We start from the raw sequence: 12,906 nt of genomic DNA, 5'->3' as shown, positions 1-12,906 counted from the left end.
CCGTCTGGCTCGATAAAACGCGTGTGATCTGTGCAAGGTTAGGCGGTCGAGTGAAAAGGATCTTACAATCAGAAGCTGTTGTCTTTTGTGGACAGTTAATCAGAAATTGTTGGGGAAATTTTTCTTTCGAGCATCAAGTATGAGCCGGTTCAACGTAAAATGTATCTTTTTCTGCTTGTATCGCGACGTGAGAGATCGAGGAACGTGTTAAAAGGAACGTTCAATAACATTTCGGTTTCTAGCGATTTATTTTTCCGGGGATATAGTAATCTTTGGATGAAGTAATCTCTGTATGTGGCTAATCAAGGTTCCTTGGTAAATTGAAGAGTCATTGTGTCACACTCGGTGACTTTCAAATTGGGTAAAGAAGAGGGAAATAATGCATGTGACCGTTATTCACAGAAATGAATGCAGGGATCGACGTGATAATTAATTTTTGTACCATTCGTGTATTTTCAAAATTGACACAACGTCTGACCATCGTTTACAAAATAGGTCCAGATGATAATTAATTTTTTAACGATAAGTGTATTTTACCTGACCGCAGAAAATTTATAAATTTTGATACAAGTCGTGCATTAAAAATATGGACTCAACGTGTGACCATCACTTAGAAAAGAGATTGCAAAGATCGTGTAGGAAAATGAATTTTTAGCAACGAGTGTACTTCGGCTGAGCAGAGAATATTTATGAATTTTAATACCATTCGTGTATTTGTCATCGATGTGGAGCACTCTCTTACCCGTTTTATGTAAGTTTGCACAAATGAAGGGGAAAGTATGTTAACAGTGAGACAGGTGTGACACTTCGGTTTTGTTTTAAAATGTAACTTACGCACATAGACGTATAGATAGCCTTTCAATTTGACACAGTGTTTGGAAAAATTTTTTTTTTTTTAAATTCGACACAGTGTTTGAAGACATTGTTTGCAGAAAATGTTTTGCAATACTGTACCATCTTAGCAATCTTGTGAAACGATTCGGTATGTTTGTTTTAAGAGCCACATATGTGACACTGTGTATATTTAAATTTCTCTTAAAAGTCTCAGATTATCTTTCCTTATGTAACGTGGTAGAACGTTAAATAAAACTTCACTCGTTGATCCTCGTATTTTCATACGAACATTTTGCTAATCCATATAAACACTAATTAGATCCAAAATTCACCGCCATATTTTAATACACGAATGGTATCAAAGTTTACAAATTTAATCTCTTCTTTTATTACACAATTCCGTTAAAAATTCAGAGAATGTCACCTCGACTTGAGCTCCAGAGGATTAATTCTGCGGACAGCTTCGGAGTAGCGTGCAAAGTATCACAGACTTGTGTAATAATTTCAACCATAATTAGCCGAATTGGTTGGCACGTTTCATCTATATAGAATTAATGATCCACCGTAGAACCGGTGTTATGACAACTATTCCTGGCAGAGTTTGCATCATTGTCGATCAACTGTTCAGATTGGCACAATCCATGCCGCGCGTTGAACAGAGTACGGCCATGTAACCTCACTTTCTCCTTTTACAGAAAGGCCGAACTGGCTCTATTCGATTTAGGACGATCCCGGTTTCTGCTCCACCCAGTCCTTCACACTTTTCTCCTCGATCATACACGGCGATTTATAAACGCCTGCTGCAATATCAATCGGTGATGTAAGCGATCCGCGTGGACAGACACGGTCCGCTTCGAGGAGTATCATTTGTCAGAGGATCGTACCGATGCTCGACCGGCCGACAGTGAAGTTTTTAAAAATCGAAGAGACGCGATAGGCGTTGATCCGTTTCTGCAGTTGTGTGTGCGCTTAATTGTGCAGACAGGTTTCGTTGGGGCAAGGAAAAGTGTGTATTTTTTGGATCGAGCGGAGACGAGATCGACTGTTGATTATTAGCGATATTTAAGTACAATTGGAAATTTTGGGGTGAAAGAAATTGGGGGAAAATGAATTTCTAATAAAAAAAAAATAGAAAGAATAGCGTTGCTTTTCTTGAGAATATATGATATTCAAAGGGGTTGTGCAAAGCGAATAGATCTATTTTTTTAGTCTCACAGAGAATAGTCGATTTCTTCAACTTCCAGTAACGTCAAAATCTAAAAATTTCATTTATACCTGAAACTTACTGTTTTTTATGAAACTTCTTTGATGCAAATGTGCGGAAAAATTTGTATTTTTTAAAATTTCCGCACTTCGTAATGCAGAGAAATCTCTGCCTTATTACACACGAAAGAGATTAGGTTAATATCTCGTGTAAATTAGCGACATTTAGTCACGTCGTTATTCGCATATTTTTCTGCTAGTTCAACTCATTTTTTACATTCACATCCTATGCAAACTGTGTCTCTTAAGTATTACTGCAACTAATGCAACAGATTGCTGTAATATTTCGTATAGTGTACAAAAACGTTGTTCAATTATTGGCAGTGTAACGTTGTGTCATGCGTGAATTGCAAAACAACTTTTTGATTTGTGCGTTTTCAGCTGAATGCATGGAGTTCATCGGCATAAGCGTTAATTTCACGCGCGGCAAATGAAATGATACTAATAAAGTAAAGTTCTTATCGTGCTCTTCGCGGTTAAACGTTAAAGCTGTTTCTTAAGTAACGTGGGCGTAGTTTGCAAACTGTACAGGGAAACGACTGTGCCTGCCTTGGATACGGATGATTGCTCTTTCGTTTAAATTTGCTGCTATAACATACCGTTAATTCTAAGATACAAGCGATTTATAGTAATTTCATGTGGATCGAAACATTTTTGCATACATTCGTATAATTCGAGAAACACTAAGACACTATACGATCGAGCTACATTTTTGTTTACAAGTATTAGGACACTTACTGTGTGAGACACAAGCCGAAATAGTAATTAAAAAATTATTAAAATTCTAAAGAAATATTTAGTCTGAAATTTCATAATGCAACGAGTACAAATTTTTAACGAAAAAAATACAATTTAACTTCTATTAACGCCTATAGGCGCTTTGAAAATTTTCTCGCGCTGTCCTTGGCGCGCTATAGGCGGTTTGAATATTTCCTCGCGCTGTCCTTGGCGCGCTATAGCCGTTTTGAATGTTTTCTCGCGCCGCGTCCTTGGCGCCTTTCCATGCACTTTCACCTTAATTTAATCCTTGATTCTTGCCCTTTGCGCACTTCCATCTCAACTTACTAAAAGAAATTTGAAAGCCACAAATTCAAAATTTTGAAAAATCTTGAAAACATCGAAATGTCTATAGTCTGTCACGCGTGTTATGTACTAAAATTCATCGCAGCGAAGGTGTTAAACGTGTCCTAATATTTATGAACGTCGCTGTACAAAAATTCCGATACTTCTCAACGTATTATACGCAATACAGTTTTGCAATATACAGTTTGCGTTTCAGCTGAGAACAGAAAAGTAGGCACTCTAAAGTAAGTAGCCCGAGATAAATAGTTTCGCATAAACATGAAACGCATAGCCATGTAATAAGCAAAAATGGAATATTTTCATAAAATTAGTTTTGCCTTTTTTCCTTTCGTATTCTTACTTTAGTGGGACAGAGTGGACAGGAACTTTCATTCGTTTTAGGCCAAAATGTTTTGCAACGAGGGGAATTTCTTCGGACTTTTTTGTAGTTCCCTTCGAATAAAGCACACAAGGTGCGACGGGAGAAGTGTCTTGCGACAGAATCACTTCCACGGGGCATACAATCTTGCGCCATACAGCGTACGCATTTCTTTAAATCATCGTCGTAAGAAGTTGTTATCCATCTTAAGAAAGCATCATTAAAAATTGCGTTTTCTTTTTTTTTTTAATTCTTTTTTAAGCATACGCGTATTAAAAACAGGTTTGCCCCGGTTTATCGTCCAAATGTTACAATTGTTACGAAAAATTGGAAGCGAAATATAAGAAATGTAAACTTATTCTAATAATTAATACGCCAATTAGCAATTAATACTGGAAAATTGGCGTTAGACACTTTTACAGAAGATTATCGCAGACAAAGAGGAATTATCAGACACAAAGGAACCTCACAATTATAGAAGCAATTTTATTTCCGAAGTAAATAGACTATATTGTTACACTTGCATGTATAAGTAATCATATGCAACATCCTTAAGATTAGGTAGCACGATTGTAATGCATGAAAAACTGTCTTCGTTACATCGAACTAATTACCGCGTGCATACCGTCCGCCTATATAAAGATTCTACACAGTTAGAAATCCACCTAAGCGACTAATAGTATATACACTTTGCAACTGGAATTTCGTAATTAAACAACGAGCTGGAAACGGTAAATTTTCGAATTCTTTTCTTTTATCCGTTGGCACATTTCTGTTTAACGAATCTAATTGATATTTGATTCATGACACCAGTCGTGAAGTTTCACACATCTCAATCATAATTTTCATCAACATTAAACGTACTCCATTCTCGAAGCGGTGCCTCAGCTAATTGTAATTAAAGTCTCGTTCCTTCCACGAATCAACAGTGAGTATTAACGAATGTTAAACAGGTCCGTTCTGCATGAAATTTATTTGATTAAGGTTCAATATTATTCTGAAATTACTGCTGCAACAGCAGCATCATTAATGACTTCGAGATGAACGTGGCAACGAAGGAACGAAAGCTTGAGAGGCTTAATTTGTCACTAATTCTTCGTAGATTCGAATTAGTGTAATAAAAGAATTCCTTAAAAGATTTTTAAGGCTGCTAATGATTTTTTAAATTTCCAATGCATGGCGATCCCAAATTTTTGTTAGTAGAGCTTTTTTAAAATTTCAACCATGGTGATAAAAAGGTACGCAAATTATTAAATTTGTGTAATAAAAAATTGTTAAAATTGCTAACTTTTTACCGGAAAATTTTTGTACAACTTGGAATGCACAGTGATCCCAAATTTTCTATATTTTTAATAGGTTCTCTTTAAAATTGCAACGATGGTGATAGGCGGTATTTTTCATTTGTTATAATACTTTACTCAAACACACGAGAAAGTAAAGTTCTGCGTTGCATTAAACGGAGATTACACAGAGAGTAAAAAAAAAAAAAAAATCGAAGAAAGAGGTACCTTTGCCTGTTACAACAATACCCGAGCGCATTGTGTACATTTTCCATTTACAATCGAAGCAAATAATCCCTGAAACAGGGAAAATACATATCCGAACAAAGAAGACGTGCAAGTTCAGTCGTAAAAGCTGTTTCAATTTGTAATTATAACCGCACCGTTCTTTCGCAGAATGTTCACAGAATTCACATATTTCTGTTAATTCCTCAACCTCCATATGTATTTCTCTCGATTTTTCTTAATTTGTCAACGACGAGCATCAACCTAGAAATTCATCCCATAGGTTTCTGTCGAATTTTTTCTATTCAGATCGATATTTTCTAAGTCCACAAATTTTTCGTATTTTTTTTTTTTTAAAGACCATTGTAGAATTTCCTTGAATTTTCATTGAAATATTTTTCGCTTTCGGCACGAACTTATGGGGCGTGACCTAATATCAATAAAATTACACGAAAGAAATGATAAATTTGACGTAAATTTTTCTCGCTCTAAAAATCTCCTTAAATTTCCATTAAAACATACTTCGCTTTCGACACGAACTTACAAGATGACCCACAACAGAAAATCTGAAATCGGCCGAAGACCTTGGATGGGGAATCTGTGAAATGATATTTTCGCCACGTGTTTACAGGTGTCACTCCGAAAACCGGAACACGTGGCTGGCCCTTGACTTTTACGCCGAATAAATTAATCGATAAATCGGTGAACCGACTAATAGAGCCAAGAATCGTACGTTCTTAACCGTCCTTGTCGTTTTTGCTCAAATTATCCTTTAACTGTACTCTGAACTGATAATTTCGATTGCGACACGACGCACGCGTGTTTGTAGAACAAGGTAAAGAGTGGTCGAATGGAAGAGAGAACGAGAGAGAGAGAGAGAAAACGAATGGCGAACTAGCCCGTAGAACGGGAGCAACTCTAAAGTGGAAGTAAAGTCGCAAATGAAATAAAATATTGCTTCGGAAAAAGGAAAAAGGGAGCCGAAGAAAAGAAAGAAAAGGCGAGAATTACTCATCGTTAAAAATTGTGTATTCGCGGTGAAATGGGGCAAAAGGTGGCCGATGAATTAGTTGGTGAATAAAACCGGTTGGTAATTAAATACAGTTGGCCTGTTGCATGTTCGAATGGTGTATTACGCGCTTCTAACTCGTCGGTTTCTGTGACAATATGAGAAACAAGATCAGAGAATTCCTCGTGTTCGTTTTATCTCGTGTACGTAATAGCGATTTCTTTTCTTCTTTCGGTGTAAATCAATATTACCTTAGAGATGTCCTTCTTTTCCGGTTGTTTGCTCAGGTTGTGTACGAAACAGGAAGAACATTTGCTGAACGCCTTGGTAGATTCTGGGATTTGCAATTGAGAGTGACTCGAGCTTTTCGAAATTTTCAGGAGAAATATGTTATTTTATTGCAGTCAAATTTTCGGATCTTTATTTTAAGGAAAAAATTCATCGTCTTTAATTACCTTTCTTCGTCCTTCGAGAAAAAGAGCGGGAAGATAGCTCGGTTTCAACTTATTTCATATACTGTAAAATCGAAAGCAATAAATTGGGAAAAGTGGGCCAGATTTCTGTGAAGAATGTTTGCGTTAGAATGTGAAAACAAAATTCTGGTATATGTACGTCAGAAATAGATCGAAATTTGATCTTTTCTTTTTAATTCAACAAAGTATCACACATTCGAATATAAAGATTAAGCAATTCGTACAAGCTGTTGCAAAATTGCTCAAGATCGGTGAAGTTGTACGGTTCATCTGAAATTCCTTGATTGCGACGCGAATAGGATTAAAATAGCGCTCATTTATATGGAAGTGTGTTGTCAGGGAACGACGAGAATTTTATTAAAAGAATTTAAGAAAGTTCTGGCTAACGGAGAAAGGGGTTCATTTCCATCGACTTGAGAATTATGCCTCGTGATGTTTCAGGGAGGTTTCGTAATCACATTACCCAGTATGGTAGCCACCTTTTCTATCGAACGCTCGGAATTTTCTCCAAAAATTTGCATACGCGATATGGCAATCGTTAATTTCAGTGCTAAAATCCTTTTTCTTTCTGTATTCAACTTTATGAATTAATTTTCATTGGAAATCGTTTAAGGTTCATTCACATTGTGATCAAGAACATCTGTAAATTTTACACTTTTCATACTTATATAGTTACATTTTTATATTCAATTGTCTTGATTTACACAAACAGCTGGATTGTCGTGTTTCCTTTTATTCGTCATCTTCTTCGTGGTATTTTTCTCGAAAAGTTGCTCGATCCGTAAAATAGAAAATGATCGAAACGATTGAAAATGATATTTCGATTGAAATGTTTGTTTGTCAATGTCGAATTTCGTATGTAAAATCACGTAGACGTCAGTTGTGTGATACGTTGTGATAGCTCGAGGTTGGTTCACATACTTTCACATTCTTCGAGTTCAGATCCCAATCGCCCAACTTTCGGACGAGTTATTGAATGGTCTCGGGTGCCAAAATTTCTACCGACCATTATTTCACGTGAGAATTCGTTATAAAGAATAATCTCGAACATCCGGAGGAATTTGATTCGGCAGAGTAATTTGTTTTTCCTTGGTGAAAGCACGTTCGTTAGAATGTCTGTTCGCAGACTGTGTTGTAATAATTCAACTTGAAAAGGATTGAATTAATTTCGTACGATGGTTAGTTTTGACAATTTACGTAAAATTTGCAAATGCGTTAAAATTTGTTATTCTCACTTGTGTTTTCGTGATACGGAGAAATTAGTAAAACGGTATCAATTTTATTAATGGAGATAAGACATGGGAATCGCGATAGTGCACCTTTTGATAATGATTTAGATTAATTGAATTTGTTTAGTAGCTGTTTTTTAATTGATATTGTTAATTGGCGTGATCTTATCGGGAATGGTAATTGCGGGTTAAATATAGAGTATAGTAATTAATTGATGCTATGTGTGAATAAAAACTGAAGTAAATAGGAGCGGAAGCAATATTACTTGGTTTTAGTAGTGAACAGCGTAAACGCTAATTACGAGTAGTTTCGATAGCATCTGGTATAGTAGATCTAGCAGGATCTGAATTAGACAGTGGAAAAACCGCGGAAAATGAAATCGTCAGAGTTTCGAAAAATGGAAAATAATTGAAATATGTAATCGACAACTATTTCATTTTCTATTTAAATTCTCCAATTACTCCAAATTTCATTCCAAATTTCATTCGATTCATAAAGAACCGCGCACGATACACGAAGAATGCAGAAAAATGCCGAGCGAATGTAAAACAAAACGAATCTCTCTCCTTAGTACCACCGAAGCACGCGCAAATGTTAAGGATAACGATCTGCGCAATTTCGTAAGTAAAGTAGAACTTCGTCAGTAGGTGTTTAATGACGTTGGAAAATTATCCGGGGAGTGCTTTGCGTTCCTCTCGTTCCCGGTAGGAGAAGTAAAGTGGCAAGGGAAAAGGTTGGACCCCATGCATGACACACCGTTTTTCGATACCTTTTCCTTCGATGCGTTATTTTCTCGAACGCTGGCCTTGAGTAACGAAGTAATATAACGCGTGGTAAAAGTGGGGTAGTGAACTTGCCTGCTGCCACGAAACTAGTTATCCAAGAATGTAATAAGCGGATACGACGCCGTGGAAATCACATGACACGCATGGGCACACATCAAACACGGTCATTGCTCAATGTTGCATGTCCTCCTATAAACATACTGACCGTTTCATTTTAGGTTGTCCCGAGGCACTCCGTTACAGCGAAACGGGAATTACCCGCCGTTCCTATTGCTCGTTCAATTTCAGAACCACGGTACGTACTATGGTAATTGTTACGTATCGTTTAAAGTTCGTGTTTATGGGTGACCGCGATCTGACACGCTTGTAATTAGCGGTAATGAACGATGTCGATCTTGCTTGAGAATGGTCGAAGCAATCAGTTCGGAGGAAAAAGTTTTTCTCGTATAGATTGGCTGTGAATCGTATGTAAAGTTGTTTTGTTTCTCGAAAGAGTGCCATTTCTCTGCGTGATGCTTCCATAAATCGGTATCAAAGATTTATGTTATTTTTTCTTATCGTTTTTTGCTGTATTGAAGATTGAGATCGATATCGAACGTTCGTGTTATCTTTTTTCGTCGTTGTTTTACTGTATTGAACAGCGACGAATGAAAAACGAGATCGATATCGAAGGTTCATCAGTTAGATCTTACTTCTGTCTCTATGCGATGAATTTGGGTTATTTTTTCATGTCATTTTTTATTAAGTATATTGGACAACGGAGAATGAAGAATGAGAATAAAGTAGGTTTAATTAATGTGAACATCGTCGGAAGTCGGAAGACTATTTTTCTCTGTCTGTGTATTATTCATTTGTGATAAATGAATTTTCCATGAGAATAAAGCTGCCTATGAAAATACGCGTTACATTGGATTTTTTTTTCTTTCTGAATTGCACCTCTAATTTAAGGTTAGCGGAAAATTATAGGCAAACAGGAAACAGTATTTTTTTTTATATTTGTAATCACGACGACGAAGGTCGTAAATGACACGAGAAACATCTTCGTTTCAGTTTAATGTGTTAGAAACGGTTTGATTAATTGATTAGTTCATTTACATAAGGTTGCACAGAAAAAAGGATAATCATGGATGTACTTGAGCTAAATTGTTGCTCATTCATATATAAAAGAAATGAGTAATGGAAGCGTCATCGTATTTGGAGGTTAGGTTATGTTAGGTTAAGTCATCGCATTTGGAGGTGTTGCAAATGAGGCAACGAAACTTTTATCCGTTAATTTACCTTTTTCCTCCTCCCTTTCTGAATATGAAAAAAATCAAATTTTTCAATGGTTTTATTAATCGATTAGTTCGATAGCTTAACCCTTTCGTCGCCACTTGAGTAAAAATTGACCTCAATTTAGTATCCATTATACACAAACAGATCGAAAAATAAGTAACAAATTCTTAAAAAAAGAAATTCTTTCAATGGTTTTATTAATCGATTAGTTCGATAGCTTAACCCTTTCGTCGCCACTTGAGTAAAAATTGACCTCAATTTAGTATCCATTATACACAAACAGATCGAAAAATAAGTAACAAATTCTTAAAAAAAGAAATTCAGCTATAAACTTTTTGAAAGATATTGGTTTATACCACCTACTATAGACTGCACCACTGAATAAACTCACTGTGGTCACTAATAACCTCAGAAGGTGCATGTGACCTTAATCACCCAATAAAAAAAAAAAAAATTCGTTTCTGAGATTTATTTCGAAGTTAACAAGCTTCCCACCCTCAAAACTTCGATCATCCCCATATTTCTTAAATCTTTGCCAAATATTAAAAATTTTTCAAAGAATAATTCGGTCACGAAAGGGTTAAGAAAGATCGTCTTCGAGATTTATTTCGAAATTAACAAGCTTGCCACCCTCGAAACTTCCCTACAGCTTCGCCAACCATAAAAAATTCTTCAAAAACTGATTCGGTCGCGAAAGAATCAATGTCGCAGTAGAACGGTCAATCTCCCGCGAACAACGATACGCAATTACACCCAGGGCGTCAGGTGTTTAACGCGTTCCTGTCGGACACGAGTATTATTTGCCTGTCGTGACCTCGATTGATCCACCGGCGAACTTGTGAAACGACGTTGGTGCCATTTACTCGCATCCTGATCTCATAGACTGTCGACCGCTATAGAGTAATATACACAGTGGCTGTGTCGAGTGAGCGTTGGTCGTCGTCTGCACGCGGTGAATGCTAAGAAATTGTGGGGAATCGGAATCGTGTTCGAATGACGAAAGTAGGCATCGGTGTATGTCGTATACTGAAAGAATGCCGTTCTGGCACATCGTCGGTGAAGTGGCGAGAGAACTGGGAAAAGAGACGCCGCCGCTGTAACCCATTACGTGCCCACCAAACGTAAACAGTCGCAGGAATGACGGATCTTGGTGAAGAACAGCTGTGGCCTCGTGAAACGCTATATTACGTATTCCGCGTGTTAGGTGTCCGCCGATGAGAAATCGACACGGATTGAGATAATTTCAGAGTGTAGGGAGGTGGATAAAATTGGAGGGGTCTATGAGGAAATAACCATAGTTGAAGGATAAGTGGTGGATAAATTTCATTGAATTTTTTTTTTTTTTTTTTTTTGTTGGTGAATTGTGTCAAGACTCTTGGAACCTTCTATGGATGATCGCGTATTTTTTTTTTATGTCATAGTTATATCAGTAAATATTCGTTTTAACGTTGAGCGTGTAGTTTAGGTTCTCAAGGTTAAGACTGTTTTTGTTTTAGCGTATTTTTAGATGTCAATATAATTTTTTAATTTTTAATTATTCTGGAATTACTGTGGTGAAGAATAATTTGTGTATCGGAGGTGACTTTTGAATTCACATTTCTATTCTGTTGGTAGGGAAAAGTGTGAAAATTATACTGAAATAAGGAGCCTAATTTAATCATTTCAGCTATAGAAATAAGTAGAATAATCTAAAATAATTCAAATTTCTGAATAATTGCTGAATAACAAAAATTGAGTCATAAACTGTTCAGAAATTATGATCCATTGTTTACTTCACACACGAAATACTTATATCAAGTTGTAAATACAGTGTTATTTATTAAAAAACACGCGTAAATATCCAGTTAAGCGTTCCTCAAGTAGTAAGATCAACGATTCGCGCGGCGAGACGCAGCGCGTGAAGTAGTAGCGGCACTATATGATCAGACCAAGCGACGCGTCACTATCAGAGAAATGTTTTCTAAATATGCTCGATGCATTCATGGAACGAATATTCCACTATGTACACCGACATACGTGTTCCATGTGCAATCTTGTTTCATACTTACGAGTATGCATAATTCTAAACTGAATCGTTAAAATTCATATGTACATTTATTAACAGAATTATATATGTTTGAGTACATAATTGTCTGATTACTCCAAGAAACATAAGCCTTTCGTTTGATATACAACACTACTATATTATGAACTGTGGGAAATATTCAGATTTACAGCATAAATAATTCTCATTATTATTTTCCACTTCAACTAAGAATTATGAATTTTTCTCATACTTGGAAAAAAATTTCTTTATTAACAATTAAGGAAGAATTAAGTTAAAAACAGTGACACAAATTCCTAATAAAATTTCTCACACAACGCACACTTTTTTTTTTATCAAATGCGATTATTTTTCTCTATTAATAATGAATCCTTCTTTTTCCTTGCAGAGTAGAACGAGCACACGAGACTGCAGGTCGAATGTCACGAGGATGATGAGTTCTATGCAGACGCAACTTCCTGGATCCTTGCGCGATTATCAAGTCGACCCTTACCGACTTCTCGAGGATGACCTGAAAGATGTTTACGACAACATACGAGAGGTCAGTCGAAATCCTATCCATCATCCAGAAGCCACAGGTTAACGTCATCGCGTTGCTTTGAAATTCCTTTTTACTCAATCAACGGCATTACAGGTTTCGTGTACACGCTTTCTATAAAAAAAAAAAAGCTCGTGTCTCTCTAAGTCCAGACCAGTTTAGTTACCTGGAAGAATGTGGAAGTCCAGTTCCTTATATAGAAGTGTTTATACAGTTCTTACGATTCTTTACATGGAACTGCCCGGGAAAAGTTATACATTTCAGAGACGGTAACGAAAGAATCATTGAGAATTTTAATTGTTATTGCGTAACAAATAGATTGTAAGTAGTACGTTTTACGTTGCTGTTAGGAAAGCAAAAATTAACGAAATAGGTTTATAAATAGCGAAATATATTGTTTCAAAATATTCTCACACTCTGTATATGTTTTTTTTTCATAATTAATTCAAGATCGAGAATGATTCCCAAAATCCTCCTAAAAATTTTGAAGCTTCACTTACGTTGCATAG

At 36.3% G+C, this 12,906-nt stretch overlaps 1 protein-coding gene across 1 annotated transcript in view; it reads left to right on the top strand.

Annotated features, from left to right (window-relative positions):
* LOC108577641 (decaprenyl-diphosphate synthase subunit 1) overlaps positions 1-12,906 on the top strand; it is a 65,333-nt gene that overhangs the window by 24,514 nt on the left and 27,913 nt on the right. The window contains exon 2 of the mRNA XM_017940819.1: positions 12,248-12,400. Coding sequence (XP_017796308.1) covers positions 12,248-12,400 — 153 coding nt within the window. The remainder of the gene's footprint in view (positions 1-12,247; positions 12,401-12,906) is intronic.

Source organism: Habropoda laboriosa, unplaced genomic scaffold, assembly GCF_001263275.1.
Source record: "Habropoda laboriosa isolate 0110345459 unplaced genomic scaffold, ASM126327v1 scaffold718, whole genome shotgun sequence".
NCBI classification, from domain to species: Eukaryota; Metazoa; Arthropoda; class Insecta; order Hymenoptera; family Apidae; genus Habropoda; species Habropoda laboriosa.
The sequence above is the reverse complement of the archived record's forward strand: the minus strand, read 5'-3'. Positions and strand labels throughout refer to the sequence as shown.